At 39.9% G+C, this 20,466-nt stretch overlaps 1 protein-coding gene across 1 annotated transcript; it reads left to right on the top strand.

Moving 5' to 3' along the window:
- The first annotated feature begins 2,940 nt into the window (after nt 1-2,940).
- Nucleotides 2,941-18,689, top strand: tktb (transketolase b). Its single transcript, XM_061904466.1, has 14 exons — nt 2,941-3,187; nt 10,594-10,711; nt 10,805-10,918; nt 10,998-11,095; nt 11,840-12,031; nt 12,208-12,335; nt 12,451-12,647; nt 12,780-12,944; nt 13,176-13,332; nt 13,410-13,540; nt 15,415-15,498; nt 17,771-17,867; nt 17,988-18,107; nt 18,182-18,689. The coding sequence occupies exons 1-14, from the start codon at nt 3,081-3,083 to the stop codon at nt 18,352-18,354; spliced, it is 1,881 nt and encodes a 626-aa protein (XP_061760450.1). The 5' UTR covers nt 2,941-3,080; the 3' UTR covers nt 18,355-18,689.
- The last annotated feature ends 1,777 nt before the right edge of the window (nt 18,690-20,466 follow it).

Genomic DNA, 20,466 nt, shown 5'->3' with positions numbered 1-20,466 from the left:
TTTGGACAAGTCACCAACTCATCACACTGACAGACAACATTCTTCAATCAATCAATCAATGTTTATTTATATAGCCCTAAATCACAAATGTCTCAAAGGACTGTACAAACCACTACGACTACGACATCCTCGGAAGAACCCACATAAGGGCAAGGAAAACTCACACCCAGTGGGACGCCAGTGACAATGATGACTATGAGAACCTTGGAGAGGACCTCAAATGTGGGCAAACCCCCCCCCCCCCCCCCCTAGGGGACTGAAAGCAATGGATGTCGAGCGGGTCTAACATGATACTGTGAAAGTTCAATCCATAGTGGCTCCAACACAGCCGCGAGAGTTCAGTTCAAAGCGGATCCAAGACAGCTGCGAGAATCCCGTCCACAGGAAACCATCCCAAGCGGAGTCGGATCAGCATCGTAGAGATGTCCCCCACCCGATACACAGGCGACCGGTCCATCCTGGGTCCCGACTCTGGATGGACATTCTTCATACCTAGTCAGCGGCCTTGTGGTTAGTGTGTCCGCCCTGAGATCGGTAGGTTTTGAGTCCAAACCCTGGCCGAGTCATACCAAAGACTGTAAAATTAGGACCCATTACCTCCCTGCTTGGCACTCAGCATCAAGGGTTGGAATTGGGGGTTAAATCACCAAAAATGATTCCCAGGCACCGCTGCCAGGGGGTGATCAAGGGTGATGGGTCAAATGCAGAGGACACATTTCACCACACCTTGTTTGTGTGACAATCATTGGTACTTTAACCTTAACTTTAACTTTTAAATTAACTCCACACTCACATTCACACACGAGGGCCAATTTAGTGTTGCCAATCAACCTATCCCCAGGTGCATGTCTTTGGAAGTGGGAGGAAACCGGAGTACCCGGAGGGAACCCACGCAGTCACGGGGAGAACATGCAAACTCCACACAGAAAGATCCCAAGCCCAGGATTGAACCCAGGACCATCGTATTGTGAGGCACATGCACTAACCCCTGTCCCACCATGCAGCAGATCCCAAATTAACAAAAATATGTACCAATAGGTCCACTTTAAAATGCACAAAAAAACCTCCATTCATCCATTTTCTACCGCTTGTCCCTCGCGGGGGTGCTGGAGCCTAGCCCAACTGCATTGGGGCGGAAGGCGGTGTACACCCTGGACAAGTCACTATTGATTGATTGAAACTTTTATTAGTAGATCGCACAGTACATATTCCGTACAATTGACCACTAAATGGTAACACCCGAATATGTTTTTCAACTTGTTTAAGTCGAGGTCCACGTAAATCAATTCATGGTACACATATTTACTATCAGCAGTGACTGCGTGGGTTCCGAGTACTCCGGCTTCCGCCCACCTCTAAAAACATGCACCTGGGGGATAGGTTGATTGGCAAACCTAAAAAATTGGCCCTAGTGTGTGAATTTGAGTGTGAATGTTGTCTATCTGTGTTGGCCCTGTGATGAGGTGGCCACTTGTCCAGGGTGTACACCGCCTTCCGATAGTGGGGTGTATTGAGGATGGTGATGATGAGGAATACAGGACACTGGTGGAGGACTTTGTCACATGGTGTGGAAAGAACCACCTCCAGCTTAATGTGATGAAGACCAAGGAGCTGGTTGTGGACCTGGGAAGGAGGAGGAGTACTCCGGCCACCCCTGTTTACATCAGCGGGGTGGGTGTGGGCATGGTAGAGGATTATAAATACCTCGGTGTACACATGGACAACAAGCTGAATAGGTCAAAACACGCTGAGGCCCTCTACAAGAAGGGACAGGAGGCTAGGATCCTTCAACGTCTGTACAAAGATGTTGAAGATGTTCTACGAGTCGGTGTTTGCGGCCGCCTTCTTGTACGCCGTGGCTTGCGGGGGCAGCGGACTGAGAGTGAGGGACACAAACAGACTGGACAAGTTGGTGGAGTAGGCCAGTAACGTGGTGGGGGTGGAGCTAGACTCTCTGGCGGTGGTGTCAGAGAGGAGAAGTCTAACAAAACTCTTAGCCATTATGGACAACACCTCCCACCCACTACACTCGGACCTTGCGGAGAGAATGAGCACGTTAAGTGGAAGGCTCAGACTCCCAAAATGTAACACGGAACGACACAGGTGGTCCTTCATACAGACAGCCATCAGACTGTATAATGCATATGTTCCTTGACTGCACTTAAATGTAGAACTTTCCTCCAGAAGGTCTTATCTTTGTCAACGTGATGTCAGATGAAACAAAAATTGAGCTGTTTAGCCACAATACCCAGCAATATGTTTGGAGGAGGGCAGCATGGTGGATGAGGGGTTAGTGCGTCTGGCTCACAATACGAAGGTACTGAGTAGTCAGGGTTCAATCCCAGGCTCGGGATCTTTCTGTGTGGAGTTTGCATGTTCTTCCCGTGAATGAGTGGGTTCCCTCCGGGTACTGCGGCTTCCTCCCACTTCCAAAGACATGCACCTGGGGATAGGTTGATTGGCAACACTAAATTGGCCCTAGTGTGTGAATGTGAGTGTGAATGTTGTCTGTCTATCTGTGTTGGCCCTGCGACGAGGTGGCGATTTGTCCAGGGTGTACGCCGCCTTCCGCCCGATTGTAGCTGAGATAGGCACCAGCGCCCCCCGCCACCCCAAAGGGAATAAGCGGTAGGAAATGGATGGATGGATATATTATATATATAATGTATGTTATATATTATTTATTATTATTATTGTCTATTGTGAGCGAACTGTGGTGCTGAATTTCCCCCAGGGATCAATAAAGTACTTTATATTCTATTCTATCTATTCTATTGTAGCTGACCCCAAAGGGAATAAGCAGTGGAAAAAAGGATGGATGGAATCGCCTAAAGACAAAAAAAACATGTGATTTTCGGAAGTGACTTCCGCTCTATGACGCAGTTTTCCTCCAATGAGACTGAGATAGGCGTGGCTTAAGTGTCATTATATACTCCTCCTCCCCGCCTCCACCTCCTCCTCCATTTGACTGGGACGGCAGTGTGACTCAGCACCCAACAACAACCGGGAAGCAAATAAATAGGAACCCAGCGACTTATTTAGGCGACGCTCGCTCAGAAGCAACCCCGCAGCAGTGAACCATGGCTAGCTACCACAAACCCGACGAGAAGACCCTGCAGGGTCTGAATGATGTCGCCAACAAGCTGAGAATTCACTCTATCAATGCAACATGCGCCTCCAACTCTGGGTAAAGTTCGAAACTGTGCTCCCGTAATTGTTGTGAAACGTCACACTGCCGTAAGATGTGTAACATGTCGAAGTAAGATTACTGTAACATGTCGAAGTAAGATCACTGTAACATGTCGAAGTAAGATTACTGTAACATGTCGAAGTAAGATCACTGTAACATGTCGAAGTAAGATTACTGTTACATGTCGAAGTAAGATGTGTAACATGTCGAAGTAAGATGTGTAACATGTCGAAGTAAGATGTGTAACATGTCGAAGAAAGATATGTAACATGTCGAAGAAAGATATGTAACATGTCGAAGAAAGATGTGTAACATGTCGAAGAATTATGTGTAACATGTCGAAGAATTATGTGTAACATGTCGAAGAAAGATGTGTAACATGTCGAAGAAAGATGTGTAACATGTCGAAGAAAGATGTGTAACATGTCGAAGAAAGATGTGTAACATGTCGAAGAAAGATTACTGTAACATGTAGCAGGCTAATGTTGTCACGCGTTACCGGCAGGCCTTGTAGCACGTGCTTCAATCCTTAAGCAAATGTCCACCGTGCCCACCTGCTGTGATTATCTACTAATCCCAGCGACTCGAGTGCTGGGTCAGTTCAAGGGGAATATACGTCGGACTCTTGAGAGATTGGCGACTCTGCGTTTATAATCTTGATAGTAGTTCACTTAACAGGAATTCTAAGGAATCTCATTGACGCCAAGTTGTTAGCCAGCACGCACCACGTGATTCCTGTTGTAAGCACAATACCAATGGCGCGCATTTTGAAAATTTAATGTCAAATAAAGTCAAATGTTTATTGGATTCATCACTATACAGTGTACATCCACGACTAAGCTACTGACTAAACTACTACCAAGAGTGGATTCAGGCCGGGTGGCCTACTTCAAGTTCCAGGTAACCCTACATTATTATGTTTTATAAATAGTAAACCAAGTTGTGGTAGTAGTTTAGTCAGTAGTTCTGTCGTGGATGTACACTGTATAGTGATGAATCCCAGAAACATTTGATTTGATTTGATATGACGTTAAATTTTTGCTTTAAACAGGAATTGTGCTTACAACAGAATTGATTAACGTGGACCCCGATTTAAACAAGTCAATAAACTTATTCGGGTGTCAGCATTTAGTGGTCAATTGTACGGAATATGTACTGTATTGTGCAATCTACTAATAAAAGTTTCAATCAGTGTATCATGTGGTCTGCAGACTCACTGGCTCAAAGGGCCGTATGCAACTTAGAATATAATGGACTTTATTGTCATATTTGCATATAACGAGATAAAGGACTCCAGTTTAAGGTGCGGTAGTGGGAACAAATATGGGATACAAATAAATTACACAAGAAGTAATAAAGATAAAACTAAGAAGGGAAATAGACTGATATCCAATAAAACTAATAAGCAATCCTGTTCAATTTACAAAATACTGTACAATATACAGAACAAGACAAGAGTACCGGAGTGGTCCTGCAAATTGCGTGCCATTGGTATTGTGCTTACAACAGAATTGATTAACGTGGACCCCGATTTAAACAAGTTAATAAACGTATTCGGGTGTCAGCATTTAGTGGTCAATTGTACGGAATATGTACTGTACTGTGCAATCTACTAATAAAAGTTTCAATCAGTGTATCATGTGGTCTGCAGACTCACAGGCTCAAAAGGCCGTATGCAACTTAGAATAGAATGGACTTTATTGTCATATTTGCATATAACGAGATAAAGGACTCCAGTTTAAGGTGCGGTAGTGGGAACAAATATGGGATACAAATAAATTACACAAGAAGTAATAAAGATAAAACTAAGAATAGAAATAGACTGATATCCAATAAAACTAATAAGCAATCCTGTTCAATATACAAAACAATTTACAAAATACTGTACAATATACAGAACAAGACAAGAAGGGTAATATTACACAGTATGGTATTAAGGTAGGATATTGCAGTGTTTCTCAACCTTTTTTCAGTGATGTACCCCCTGTGAACATTTTTTTTAATTCAAGTACCCTTTTTTTAATTCAAGTACCCTTTTTTTAATTCAAGTACCCCCTAATCAGAGCAAAACATTTGGTTGAAAAAGAAATAAGTAAAATGCAGCACCATGTCATCAGTTTCTGATTTATTAGATTGTATGACAGTGCAAAATATTGCTCATTTGTTGTGGTCCTTCTTGAACCGTTTGGGGAAAAAGATATACAAATAACTAAAAGCTTGTTGAAAAATAAACAAGTGATTCAATTATAAAGATTTCTACACATAAAAGTAATCATCAACTTAAAGTGCCCTCTTCGAGGATTGTAATAGAGATCGATCTGGATTCATGGACTTAATTCTAAACATTTCATCACAAAAAAAATTATCTTTTAACATCAATATTTATGGAATATGTCCACAAAAAATCTAGCTGTCAACACTGAATATTGCATTGTTGTATTTTTTTTCACAGTTTATGAACTTTCATTCATATTTTTTCATTTTTGTTGAGGTATTATTCAATAAATATATTTATAAAGGATTTTCGAATTGTTGCTCTTTTTAGAATATTTTATAAAAATCTCACGTAACCCTTGACATACCTTCAAAACCGACCTGATAAAATAAGTTTTAATATTTGTCTTTTGGTCACACTTTCTGTGTGATTTTGGTGTGGTTCCTGTTTATTATGATACTTTTCATGGTCAAAATCGCTGATGAAGAAAACGTGGCAGACGAGAAGGGAGACAGACACGGGTCGTGCCTCCACGACTACAGTGTATTGTGCGTGGGAGGGGGCGTGTGCTTGTTGCCAAGGGGAAGAGGCAGGCCATGAGGCAGCAAGTACCTCTGCCTCAAAGCAGCAAGTACCTCTGCCACAAGGTCGGGGGTGATGTATTGTCAACCTGCAGTACTCTGACTCGCCACACTGGGAGAAGTAGGGGCGCTTACAGCAGACGTGTCGCTACATTGGAAGCCGGCATTTTAAAAAAATATTTTTTTAAATATAACATTCATGGCATTTTTATTACATAAAGCCAGCGTTTGTGGGTGATTTTTTTTTTTTTGTTAGAAGCAAAAATATTGTTTTATTGCTTAGAATGAAAATAAATTAATGTCTGCCAATATGGAAGATTTTTACTGTAACCAAGATTAAATACTTCTCTAAACTGGACTTTCAAGACAAAATGAATGTGATCATTCAAAGTACATTTTCATAGATAACTATGGCTGCTTCAGCTACAAAATACAGAAAGGTAAGATACACTGACAATACTTGATTTATTTTGTTTAAAGCAAATGGGACCAAAAAGTATTTAACCACTTCATCAAATACTTTTGGGGGGGGATTGCTCACATATGCGGTCCTCTCCGAAGTTTCTCATAGTCATCATTGTCACCGACGTCCAGCTGGGTGTGAGTTTTCCTTGCGCTTGTGTGGGCTCTACCGAGGATGTCGTTGTGTTTTGTGCAGCCCTTTGAGACACTAGTGATTTAGGGCTATATAAATCATTGATTGATATTTATCATATCATTATGTTTTTATTAAAGCAAAATACTGGTACTTCCTTTTTCCTGTTATTCTATAGTGCAACCTAATTCGACAATGATTAGAGCTGCACATATGAATTTAAGTTAAAAAAACAAAAAAAACCCCTCAAAGTATTGATGCCTCATCCGCACGTCACTGAACTAATTACATTGTGGCGCTGAGGAGCAATTGTCAATGAAGCAGTCTTTTTGACGAGTGACTCACTCGGGGCCGAACGGAAAAGCTCAGAGAAAAAAGCTAAAGCAGCGATCACATTCACTGAGGCACGCTGGACACAAGGAACTGGGGAGGCGTTGTTGAAGTTGCGTCCCCTAATACGGATACAATATTGAACACAATTGGCTCAGGCCTCACGTATATTCGTGAAGCGTGTGCACACACAAGCAGTCAAAGACAAGCAACGGACAATTTTCAGTCATTGTCGTAGGAATGTTATAGCATTCATTCAATGAGAGCTAACATTGGTAGCTAAACTTGGTCAAATCCCTATTGGCTTAATGCACACATGCATGCGTTATGTAAGTGCAGTTAGGTCATTCAGGGCTAAAAGCCTGAAGAGGGCAGAGTAAAATGCTTGCAACACATTGGAAAGTTAATACTCTTTAGGCACAAATGTTGCAAACGGCTCTGTTGAAAGACTCAACTGAATGCTATATGCAGTGCAAATGTTTTTCTTTTTTAATACAAATTTACACTAGTCAACACAAAATAGGGATGCAACACAATTTCTTGTCAGTTCTTTTCAACCAAAATGACTGTGGTTAGCATTGTTGCATGTGCTCATAAATAGTTTTTGTGTATTTAATGATAAAAGCAACAAGTGTTGCACGTCCGATTTTATGTTTCATTATGTGGGTTCACCTGTTGTCTGGCATTCCTTGAAGTATAGGTTGATCACTTTGTTCAAAGAGAACACAGCCTGTAGGTTCAATGTGCACAAGTGAATTACTTTCGTTGCTCATACAGCAGTGTGTTTATACAAGTTTAGATTGGGGCATGTAGTTTCTTAGTGAAGAAAGACGTTCTTTGTCTTGTATTCATGTTATATTTTTAATTAGCCAGCCATTAGCGTGCTAACTTTATTCTCAGCCGACACGTGCCCACTCTGCCAATTTCTCTCCCTGAAAGAGTGCCACTGTCCTCCATAATATTTGCACTTTGCACATTTTGTAGACTGCCGCATGCGACTATATCTTCGCTGTATTAAAGCACAGGACAGGCCAAAAGTTTGGACACACCTCATTTCACTGGGTTTTCTTTATTTTCATGACTATTTACATTGTAGATTGTCACTGAAGGCATCAAAACTATGACACCTGTGAAGTGAAAACCCCTTTTAGATAACTACCCCTTGAAGCTCATCGGGAGAATGCCAAGTGTGCAAAGCAGTAATCCGAGCAAAGGTTGGCTATTTTGAAGTAACTAGAATACATAACATGTTTTCAGTTATACCACCTTTATTTTGTTAAGCACATAACTCCACGTGTTCAAATATAGTTTTGATGCCTTAAATGACCATCTACATTGTAAATAGATAGTCATGAAAATACAGAAAACACATTGAATGAGAAGGTGTCCAAACTTTTGGCTTGTACTGTATGTCCACATGGCAAACATGCTGTCTCCGCTCAAGACAGTTTTATGTCTTATTTATGCCATCGCAACATCTTAAGTGATCAGTCATTTGGTGCCCGAATTTCTCATGCGTCTCTAATCAATAGTGCCTAAAAAATAGATTATATGTTTATAAATTCATGTAATATGTTTTCATGTAGAAGACACTTATTTTTTTAGGTGTGGTGGCTGTAATTTTGCCATGGTTTCACACCACAATCAAATTAAATGTAGAAGAATCCCTGAATAATCTTTCAAACATATTTGGGTTTGTGTCCAACACCCACATTTGCTGACATCGTCGTCAACCCAATTCTGATTTGACAAACCTTGTACTGAGTTCCCTCAACCATTTTACACTGTCACCATAAATCTTTTACAGATACTGTATAGTAATACTGCAATGCAAAAGGTATTTGTTCTTAGCACACGGACCGCATTGGCTGCAGGGCACAGAAACTTGCGGTTTCCTTTATTGAAGTAGAGTATAAAAAAATCTAAGCTTCTTGCGGTTATAGTAATTAAAACCTAATGTCAATTAATTGTGCAACCCTCCTTTGGGGCATTACACTTGGGAGGCCCAAAACACTACTCAACATTGGCTACTTTTGCAAAACGCAACGCAATGCAACACAAGACCTTTTTTGGACATTTCACTTTTCACCAATCTAGAGTAGAAATAGACTGTTCAACATTTTTTTTTTTTAAATAGATGGTCCACTGTAATCTATCAAGAATGCAATGATAATACTACTTGTAATAAATTGCAGATTAGTTTGTTTTGCTGAAACATTGTTCCTATTCTTCCACTCGATTGTACAAGTGTAGCCTAATACTAGTAGTTGTGCCATTGCTGCATCTTGATTCTGGTATTTCAAGATGTGCTGTTTCCTCTTCCTTCAAGAAAATGTCACTCAAACAGGTTTTGTAGACAGTACAGTATTTCCTGGTCGTCAAACAATGGCTAATGACTGTTTTAGGGCCGTATGGTTTCCACGGTTACATAATCACGGAAGATATCACGGAATAGGCCAATCAAAATGGAATCTAGTAATAAACTTAAAATGTCACGGAAATTGAGAAAGTAATGTTTGTCTAGGGGACATGTGCACTTCCTCCTTTAAAGCACTTATTGGTAAGTTGCTACATACATTATGCTTTGACTTAAAATACTGGGCTAAATTGTCTAATGATTAATGGGCTGCATTTATATAGCGCTTTACTCTACCTGGAATGACACCCAGAGCAATTTACATTAAATGTCACATTTGCCCATTCACACACACATGATTTATAATGATGTATCAAGTGTGATTTTTGCACAAAAAAACCAGACTTTTATGTTGGTGGACGTGGAAATTGAAAATATTAGTGTATAACATTTTTTACAAAACTGATTTCATTGGGCCGTAATCAATTTACTTTTGTGTACTGTATTTAAAGACTCAATAGCTTTCGACTGATGGCAATTTTAGCTGGAACTTACACCTGAATTCGATAAAAGGATTACTAAAACAATTTTATACAGGATTGTCTAACGTAGCTGATACTTGCATTTTCCTCATTTCTCTTAACCCTAGCAGAGAGAGTATAATTTACAGTTACATGTTAAATACTGACTAAATTACCTATACAGAAGGCTTTTCATTGACCTTTTTTTTTGCTTTGACCTTTTAACATTTTGTTTTTGAGTTGAATTTCCCTTATTTCCCAGCAGGTTATCGATCAGAAAATGGACTGTGGGTAAACCGAATTCTGTTTTTGAGAGGAGAGTAACCATGTTTAAGACAACTTGGCATGTTGCAAGAATGGTTGAAATAATGCTGTTTGAAATTCAACCCACATAGGGAAGTTGAAATGCTGTTGAGTACAAAGGGATTTCAAAATAATTACAATAATCTGACCATCATTTCAGCAACTAACCATTTCACAAGTTTGTTGGCAAACATGTGTTCTCTTTTGAGGTACTGGCATTTTAAAACAAGTAATTTTATTGAACAAGCTATTAACATGAATAATGAATGTCGCTTTAAAATATCAAAGGCTGTTCTCAAATATCAAAGTATGTTTTAATCCATATATTTTGTCTATTTTACTGTAACTAAAACTTTTTTTTTTTTTAAAGTAACTTATAAAAGTGTTCAGTGATTTGTTCCTCTTCAAAAAGCATCCCTTAGCGACACATGCATGTTTTGAGTGTGACATAAAAGCCTTACCTTTATGCATGCAGTACAATGTATTCTGTCTTTCTTCCCAGCCACCCTACATCATGTTGCAGTGCGGCTGAGCTCATGTCTGTCCTCTTCTTCCACACCATGCGCTATAAAGCTGACGACCCTCGCAACCAGTGCAATGACCGCTTTGTGCTGTCAAAGGTTTAGATACATTTATTATTAGCTCAAAATATACCACATTGTCAATATACTGCATTAGAGCCGCCGTAAGAACCTCTGCTTTCTTCTTCCAAGGGTCACGCTGCACCGATCCTGTATGCTGCCTGGGCAGAAGCTGGGTTTGTGAAAGAGTCAAATCTGCTTAACCTGCGCAAGATTGACTGCGACTTGGAAGGACACCCCACTCCAGTAAGACTAGAGCTCCAAGCTTTATTTGCTCTACATCTTTTAAGGTTAGCTCTGACTTTTATTCTTTTGTATCCACCAGAAACTGGCGTTTGTTGATGTGGCAACAGGATCTCTTGGTCAGGGTCTGAGTGCTGCCTGTGGCATGGCCTACACGGGCAAGTACTTTGACAAATCCAGGTGAATTAAATCAATATTTAGCCATACATTCTGAAATAAATCAATAGGATTACAGTGCAGCTGTTTATATAAAGATATCAGTCGTTCATGTTGTTGGCCAACTAACTTACAGTAAGCAATGCAAGTTTTACTGATTTTGTTAATGAGCTGCTTTATTTAACTTTTGCTTAATGTGGTAATTAGATCAGCCTGTTATAGCACTAACTTAAATTGCTCTTGTGCTACTGCTTTTTCATCTGCTTTATTGTGCACTTTAACCACAATGGTTGCTTTATTACTGGTTTGTCTTAAGCTAGGGTCAAGCAACACATTTTTGCTACATTTGGGACTTTTTGTTTGTACAGTTTGTCTGTTTTGGGTGTCTCCTAATTCGTATGTAGATTTGTTTAATGGACTCCTTGTTGTACATACTATCAATCTGCGGGGGATTACAGGTGGAATGTAGCCTCTGGCTACTATAAAGCATATTTACATTTTAATGTGCATTGTCCAATGTAACAATGAAATTGAAGTTGTTCACATCTTAAGCAGACTGCAGTCAAATAATGGAACAATGCACAAAGTAACCAATTTAATCGCTTTAATTGAAAAAATATGCTATTGATCAATTAATTTCAATCAGAATTTGATGGTACATTTTATAGGTAGTTGCTTCTGCAGGTTGTGATCCCTGTTATCTTGCATTAACGTTTATAAACGCAGATTTTAGGAGACAATAAGATTTCTTTGTCATGTTCATTTCAGTTACCGCGTATACTGTATGATGGGAGATGGAGAGTGTTCCGAAGGCTCTGTGTGGGAAGCCATGGCGTTTGCTTCCCACTATCAGCTGGATAACCTGGTGGCAATCATGGATGTCAATCGGCTTGGTCAGAGTGAGCCAGCGCCCATCCAGCATGACATGGAGACTTATCGCAAGCGCTGTGAAGCCTTTGGGTTAGTTACAACCTATGACAATTGAGATTCAGATAGGGTTAGGCCTTTTTAAATTCCTCTTCTGCACATCGTTTTACCACATTGTTGTACATTTTAAGTAATGTGTCAATTAAGCTGTATTTTATTTAATATTTGTTGTGAAGGTTTAAATACTATTTAACTCTTTATTTTATTAGATGGAATACACATGTTGTGGATGGGCATGATGTGGAGGAGCTTTGCAAGGCATTCTGGCATGCTCAGCAGGTTAAGGGAAAGCCCACTTGCATTGTTGCCAAAACATTCAAGGGCAAAGGTCTCCCAGGTAGTCTTATGTTTTCATGTCTAACAATTCCAATAACTTTTTAAAATGTATTACTATTAATTTAGTACTATTATTTTCTATTAAAGTCACAAGACTATTTATCATTTTGCCCCAGGTATTGAGGATCTTGAGAACTGGCATGGGAAGCCCATTCCAAAAGACAAGGTTGATGGACTCTTGAATGGCCTTCGGGAGAAAATCCAAGTCCCAAACAAGACTTTGTGTCCTGAGCTGCCAAATTTTGACACAGCACCTGCTGACCTAAGCCCAATCTCCCTGCCCTCCCCTCCAGCATACAAAAAGGGTGAAAAGGTACATTTTCCAGTGATTTTTGTATATTTTGTTGAATTTCATTTTGTAATAAAGGTAACAAGCTCTGAGCAGTGTTGAAGCCTAATGGTCCCAGCCATTTTGGCTAACTTGTTTGTATTATATCCTTTTCAGATGGCAACAAGGCGAGCTTACGGTGTGGCGCTGGCAAAGCTGGGCCAGGCAAGCCAGAGAGTGGTCGCCCTTGACGGAGACACCAAAAACTCCACATTCTCTGAGACCTTCAAAAAAGCTTTCCCAAAGCGCTACGTTGAATGCTTTATTGCTGAACAAAACTTGGTACATGACCTTTATTTTGTGGAATAGCTCGTGTTCTATGTTTCGCTGATAAAAATAGGGAAACAATTGTTAATATTTGTATCAAATGGTCAGTTAAAAAGATTGATAAACATTGTTCATCGAACATAATTTTATCCAATTTAGTGTAATCTGTTTATTCATTCAAAATCCAGATAATTCCATCCCTTTTTGTAATCATTCATTGAAAAAAAATTGTTCTTTATGCTACAGGTGGGAGTGGCTATTGGGTGTGCCACCCGTGACCGAACTGTGGCATTTGTCAGTACTTTTGCTGCCTTTATGTCCAGAGCCTATGACCAGATCCGAATGGGAGCCATTTCTCAGTCCAATGTCAACTTGGTAGGGTCACATTGTGGAGTCTCTATCGGTAAGGTTTTTGTCTCTGCACCTCTTTTTTATGACTACCTGGATTGAGCACAGGATGATGGATTATTACCTTTCTAGGTGAGGATGGACCTTCCCAGATGGCGCTAGAGGATTTGGCCATGTTCCGTGCCATCCCCACTTGTACCGTGTTTTACCCCAGTGATGCAGTGGCCACAGAGAGAGCGGTCGAGTTTGCCGCAAACACCAAGGTTGTTGTCTATGGATGTTCTCATTGATCAAGATCATTGTAATCCCAGGGCATTCAATTGATAAACCGGACTGTTTGGAAGAGAGGCGACACCAATTAGGCTTCATCAGTTTATGCTCTTAGACTTGGATTGGTCAGATCTTGTCTAGCGGCTGGTGCCCAAACAAATGTTTATTTTAATACCAGGCGGGTGTGCCTGGGTAAGGAGGTTTTCATCCCATCGTAGAGAGAATAACTGTTAATGCAAAAAAGCACTCCTACTGTAGTTGAAATGGAATTTCCTTTAGTTAGCACTGAGGTATATTGTGTGGCAGAACGATTGATGTGGAGCGACCACTAACCGCCCAAAATTGCCAAAATCATCCACGTTGGCATACTATTTAGTTGTAAACAAATGGCACAAAGAAGCATCTGTGACCAGAATGTTTTTTTGGAGGCTAAACATTGCAGGTTCTTCTAGGAGTGGGAGATAAGTGGTGTCACAGACCACCACCTCTGTTTATCAACCTTGATGGGTATTCTGTGGGTGTGGGGCTTCTGGTCTTTAGGATGCATTATTCTCTGTCTCAAGGTGTCATGGGGTTTAAGTGTATTGGGGTGTTGTGTTTAAAAATTATTCTGAGTTTGTCACATACACCTGATATGGATTTGGGATGACAATATTTTTGCATCTGTCACCCTTTTTCTCCTCAATCAATCTGTTCTTGTTTCTTCTGGAATTGGATACACATTTCAGAAACGACCAACTGGTGTAACCACAGGGTTTGAGGGCTTCCCTTAAATCATTTTCTTTGGCCTGTGGGTTAGTAGGAACATTATCTGTGTTGGAGGACTTTATTAATACCCAGTTTGTGAACCAGTTGGTGGTGTGAGTCAAAAAGTAGGTATTGATTTAGTATGTGTGGGTTTTCAGTAAACCCAGACCCAAAGGTGTTCTCTCTAATGTGGATGTCAGTCCAGAAAAAGGCAAACTATGTCATTCACATATCTGTACCAGCGCTCTCTTTTCCATGTCCTCCATGTAAAGGTTTGCCACTATTTGGGTTACATGTGATCCCATTGCACAACCGTGTTTTTGTAAGTAAATTGTTCATATGAATTGAAAGTATGTAGTATTAAGGCAAAGTTCCACCAAAAGGAAAATCTGTTCTAGGTTTAGTGTGGATCTATCCTATAAAGTGGAGCCACAGTTGCCTCACTGTTTTACTGCCTCCTGGGTTGGAATACAGGTGAACAGGGAGTAGATCTCTAATGAAACGATAGTTTCATTCTTATCCAGTTTTAGGTTTCTGATTTGTTGCTACAAAGTCAATGGAGTTTTGGGCATGTGTTTTGCCAACTAAAGGTGCTTAGATGCTGGCCACATACTTGGCAATATTGTATGTCAGAGTTAATGCTGCTGCCAATGGGTCTGAGAGAAGCCCCATCCTTGTGTATTTTGGGAAGGTCATATATACTAGTATAATCTGTAATACAATGCCTGGTTGATGGCTTCTGACTTGTGGAGTTTGTAAGTACTAACTGATCTTCCTTTCGTGCCCTCTTGTTTGGTCCCTTTTGAGTAATTTATACATATTAGAATTTTTGAGAAGTGTAAGCATCGCAACAGTTGTTTTTCTCACTATGATAGGGCGAAGCCATCCTTGCACACCCTCCTGTTATTAGAGTATAAGTATTTGGGGTTTTGGCACCAGCCGCTAGACTGATGATTGGTCTAAGACTAGAGCTGACCAAACAGTCTATGAGCATGAACTGATGAAGCCTACTTGGAAGAGAGGAGAAATGTCTTCTAAGACGAACCAAACAGTCCAGTTGCAATGGTGCTTGTTGCTTCCAGGCAGTGGTACATCATTCTTTTGTAATTCTTTTCCTCAGGGTATCTGCTTCATTCGAACCAGCAGACCAGACACTGCAGTGATCTACGCGCCGGAAGAAAAGTTTGAAATTGGTGTTGCCAAGGTAATTAATTCACTTATCCTTGCTGTCCAATGACAACAGTGGCACTACTCTCACAAAGTTATGGATATTTAGCATTTTGGGAAAATTTCATGAACTGAATGTCCACTGTAACCTTTTACAGGTGAACCTGACTTTTGACATCTGAACTTTGAATGCACATGTCAAATGTTTTGTCTCTTGATCAACTAACAAGGCACTAAACATTTCTAATGGTGCGCATGTGTGAGATCCATGAATTGACCACATTTTCTAGCTTCAATTAGTAAGTCTGACGGCTGTCTTCATCATGCTGTTCACATTTTTACATGAGACCAACACCCCCAACATTTGATCAACAGTACATCAACATTATAAGGCTTCACAGTGGTTAGAGTGAAATAGCGACTAACCTTAGAGTATGTCTTCTCTGGCCTTTGCTACAAAGAGACTGCATAAATGCCTTTCTTTGTGAACAAATTTAATTGTTGTGAATTACTTTCATTAGGCTCCTATTTGGAGAACGGCAAGCTGTAGAAAAAGCACAAACATTGTAGAGTTGGATATGTACATTCAAAGGTTTAGAGGTCAAATTTAAGTTATGTAAAGGGTACAGTTTATTTTAATTCCTAAGTTTCACTCAGAAGCTCACTGTTATTTAATAAAAAAAAACAAAAAACATTTTGGAGCATTTTTTCACACGTGTTTCAAAACAGGTTTGTCACGACACTGTTTTCACGGGTCATCAATGGATTTAGCAAAATTTAAAGCCTTAAATGGCATTAAGTTCGATGTCCAGAGGCATTAAAAATGTAATGCAATTGTAAGCCTAAACAATTGATAGATAAAAATAAACTTGATAACTGTCATCGCTAAACTGCAATGTCTTTTTTTCTTTTTCTTTTTTTCATTTGTCTCTGGCTTTAAAAATGGATACTCTGGTATTGCTGAACACATTTATTTGACGGTAGGATAAAATAAAGCGTGTTAAGCCTTTCGATAGTCATCCACAATCTGTTTCGGCACGAGCAGGCGGAACCGCTAACTTACACACACCCACACACACAATACTGTACATGGGCGCGCTAGTCTCAACTCACCGGTGAGAAGCACCAAGTAACAAAATGTTAAGAGGAAAAAGATGACTATAAAGCTAAATGTCTGTGTGATTATTTTATATTCAAATTGAATGAGCATCATAGTCAATCAACACGGACAAAATAGCGAGGTATGGCATTGGCAACAAATAACACCAAACCACCTGACCTACTTTTTGGGAGAATAAAATTACACTTAAGATGTGCAATTTTTGCTAGCAGAGATTGAATCCATTTTAGTTTAGTATACTTGTCTATGGCAATTAAATTGTTGACCTTAATTACTACGGGGGAAAAAAAACGTTTTGAAAGGGTTACTTGCATCATTATATAGTATTACATTAGTGCTTACTTAAGTTATTGTACACTTTTAGTCAATATCATTATCAAATGTTTACAATTATGCTTACACAGACAATTGAATGTTAGACTTTATAGAACAATCTGCAGTAGGACATGGGCGTTAAATCAAAACTGATGGCTGTAGTAAGCCTGCACTGATCTTTTTAATAGCCTTTGCGTATACCTTTTTTTTTTTTTAATGTTAATATTCAAGTAGTCATACACATTACTGAACTTCTAACAATGTGTTGTAATGGGAAAACTTGTTTCCTCAAAGCTCACCATGCCAAAGCACTGCATTAACAATCAATTTATTGTAACTGTTTATAATCAAACTGACCTGCCTACACCAATCCGATGCACTTCATTGAACATATTTACTTTGATACTTTTATTAGTAGATTGCACAGTTCAGTATATATTCCGTACAATTGACCACTAAATGGTAACACCCGAATAAGTTTTTCAACTTGTTTAAGTCGGGGTCCACGCTAATCAATTTATGGTAATGATCACGATCAATGTATACCTTAAAATTGCCATTTTATATTAAAAACTTGTTGCTATTTCTCCTTAGTGCATTGGCATGGCTCATCTCCAATACAATGTCAATGGAGGACAAGTGATTTTAGGCTGAAAATGTATATGAAGCATCATTTGGCAACTAAACCGTTCTAAAAACATGTTTGGCCAAAAACATTTAACATGACATGAATGAAAATGATTTAATCATGTTGGTCATAATCAATGAGTGAATTTGCAATGGTGTCATTGGACAGTAACGATAAATGGTTGGTGTATGCAGATCAAATGTGTATTTTGAGTGATGTTTAATAGGAATTAAACATGTCCACCAGGTCGTCCGCCAGTCTGACAGTGATGTTGTGACTGTGATTGGAGCTGGTGTTACGCTCCATGAGGCTCTTTCTGCTGCAGACATGCTGGCAAGTGAAGGTAAATCCATACTGCCCTCTTGTGTACAAAACTGATTCCTGCATGTGAAAAATCTGGATTGTGGACATTGCTACTTGTTTTACAGTGGCTTTGAACATTTAAGTTTTATCTTTTGTTTAGGGAAAAATATAAGAGTCATTGACCCGTTCACCATCAAGCCTCTGGATGCTGCCACCATTTTGGCAAGTGCTCGAGCCACGGGAGGACAAATCATCACAGTGGAGGACCACTACAAGGAGGGTAATGTTCTGCACTGCGAATGTTCTTTGTCTAAAATAGTGCTGTGAGTTTGATGGGCTTTGTCCTTTGCATAGGTGGTCTTGGCGAAGCAGTGTTGTCTGCAGTAGGCAGCGAGCCAGGCATTGTCGTGACTCGGCTGGCAGTCACAAGTGTCCCTCGGAGTGGGAAACCACAGGAACTTTTGGACCTCTTTGGCATCAGTGCTAAGCAAATAGCCAAGACTGTGCGTCAAAAATTTGCCAACTAAGGATAATACATAAGTGTTTTCATGAATGTTCTCCCTTCTATCCAACTTGCCTGACAGTGTGCTAACTCCTAGTGTCAGTTTAAGACTAGATTTAATTATGTGCTGTCATTCATTTGCTGATGGAAAATGCAGTAAGATGACACTTTTTACTTCATTCTACTCATTCCATAACATGCTGTTGTTGCATTCCAACTTTTTGTCCTTTTCACATCTTAAGTGGTTCACTCTTTTACCTGGCTGACAAATCTTTCCTGAAGTAGTCAGTGTTTTGAACATAGAAAACCAGTGTTGTTCAGTTCGATGCTAATGTGCTGAATTAAACAAAATTAATCCCATTTTCTATTCATTTTTGCTCCAAGTGTTTTGATAGTTGGTAGAGCAGCAACAATGGTCCATTTGGATCAGTTGGGAACAGTCTCACTGTGTAGTGGACAATCGAGATCAATATCAGATGCAGATTGAACAATGTACCATAAGTTATTAATTAGATCAGATTTTTGAAGGAAATTTTCCCAAATTGAATGTTAGTTGATGGCCATATAACCGTTATCTAGGAATCTATATGGTTAACACTATGGAGTCCATGTTTAACTCCACTGATTTTTTAAAACATAACCTAGAATACATGGGGAAGGTTTGGTAATTGTACAAGTAATCCATGTCAGCAAAAATGGCTCAATGTTGGTGCATTTTGAGGAAACTTTCAGGAAATGCGAATAAGGCATAAATTTATTAGATTTTGAAGTTAATCTGGATCATTTCTACTGTTCCCTTTTTAGTTTAAAGGCCTACTGAAAGGAGATTTACTTATTTAAACAGGGATAGCAGGTCCATTCTATGTGTCATACTTGATCATATTTTTGCTCATAGAATTTAGTAGAGAACATCGACGATAAAGTTTGTAACTTTTGGTCGCTAATAAAGTCTTGCCTGTACCGGAAGTAGCAGACGATTTGCGCATGACGTCACGGGTTGTGGAGCTCCTCACATTGTTTACAATCATGGCCACCAGCAGCGAGAGCGATTCGGACAGAGAAAGCGATTATGTCCCCATTAATTTGAGCGAGGATGAAAGATTCGTAGATGAGAGTGAAGGACAAGAGGAAAAAAATAAAAAAAGACAGGGTAGTGGGAGCGTTTCAGATGTTGGATACATTTACTAGGATAATTCTGGAAAATACTTTATCTGCTTATTGTGTTACTAGTGTTTTAGTGAGATCATATAGTCACCCCGACTTAAACAAGTTGAAAAACTTATTCGGGTGTTACCATTTAGTGGTCAATTGTACGGAATATGTACTGTACTGTGCAATCTACTAATAAAAGTATCAATCAATCAATCAATACCTGAAAGTTGAAGGGGTGTGGTGACCGCCAGTGTCTCTGAGGGAAGCCACGTTTCTCGGCGAGGCGAAGGCAGCCGGTCGGGCCGGGCTGAGCTTCTTTTTTTTTTTTCCTCCACGGTGGAAGCATTCGTTCGGGGACGGCCGGTCAGAGGAGGCAAGAGAGTCTGCAGCTGCCTCTTTGACAGGTGCATGAGGAACGACGCAAGCTCCGCTCATCTCTACGGTAAGAGCCAATTTATTACCACAATTTTCTCACCGAAACCTGCCAGTTGACATGTGGTAGAGAACCATGTTTGTTCCATAGTAAAGCTTCACCTTTGGGAATGTAAACAAGGAAACACCGGCTGTGTTTGTGTTGCTAAAGGCAGCCGAAATACACTGCTTCCCACCTACATCTTTCTTCTTTGACATCTCTATTTATAATTAAACACATTGCAAAAGATTCAGCAACACAGATGCGATTAAAGCAGACGACTTATAGCTGGGATTGAGCTGGAAAAAAATGTCCGCTACAAATCGTGTCGTCATACCGCGACATTTTCAACAGGATACTTCACTCGAAATTTTAAATTGCAATTTAGTAAACTAAAAAGGCCGTATTGGCATGTGTTGCAATGTTAATATTTCATCATTGATATATAAACTATCAGACTGCGTGGTCGGTAGTAGTGGGTTTCAGCAGGCCTTTACGTCGAAAAACTCAACTTCTCAGTGTGAACGTGCTAGTGCCCCACCCCCACCCACAGAGACAAAGGGGAGTAGATGA

The sequence above is a fragment of the Nerophis ophidion genome, linkage group LG06 (assembly GCF_033978795.1).
Source record: "Nerophis ophidion isolate RoL-2023_Sa linkage group LG06, RoL_Noph_v1.0, whole genome shotgun sequence".
Classification (NCBI taxonomy): Eukaryota; Metazoa; Chordata; class Actinopteri; order Syngnathiformes; family Syngnathidae; genus Nerophis; species Nerophis ophidion.
Note: the sequence above shows the minus strand (reverse complement) of the source record. Positions and strands in the feature narration are given on the sequence as shown.

Coding starts and splice junctions, on each gene's coding strand:
- tktb (XM_061904466.1), top strand. CDS start 3,081: ATGGCTAGCTACCACAAACCCGACGAGAAGACCCTGCAGGGTCTGAAT. Junction 3,188..10,593: donor ACATGCGCCTCCAACTCTGG/GTAAAGTTCGAA, acceptor CTTTCTTCCCAG/CCACCCTACATCATGTTGCA. Junction 13,333..13,409: donor ACATTGTGGAGTCTCTATCG/GTAAGGTTTTTG, acceptor TTACCTTTCTAG/GTGAGGATGGACCTTCCCAG.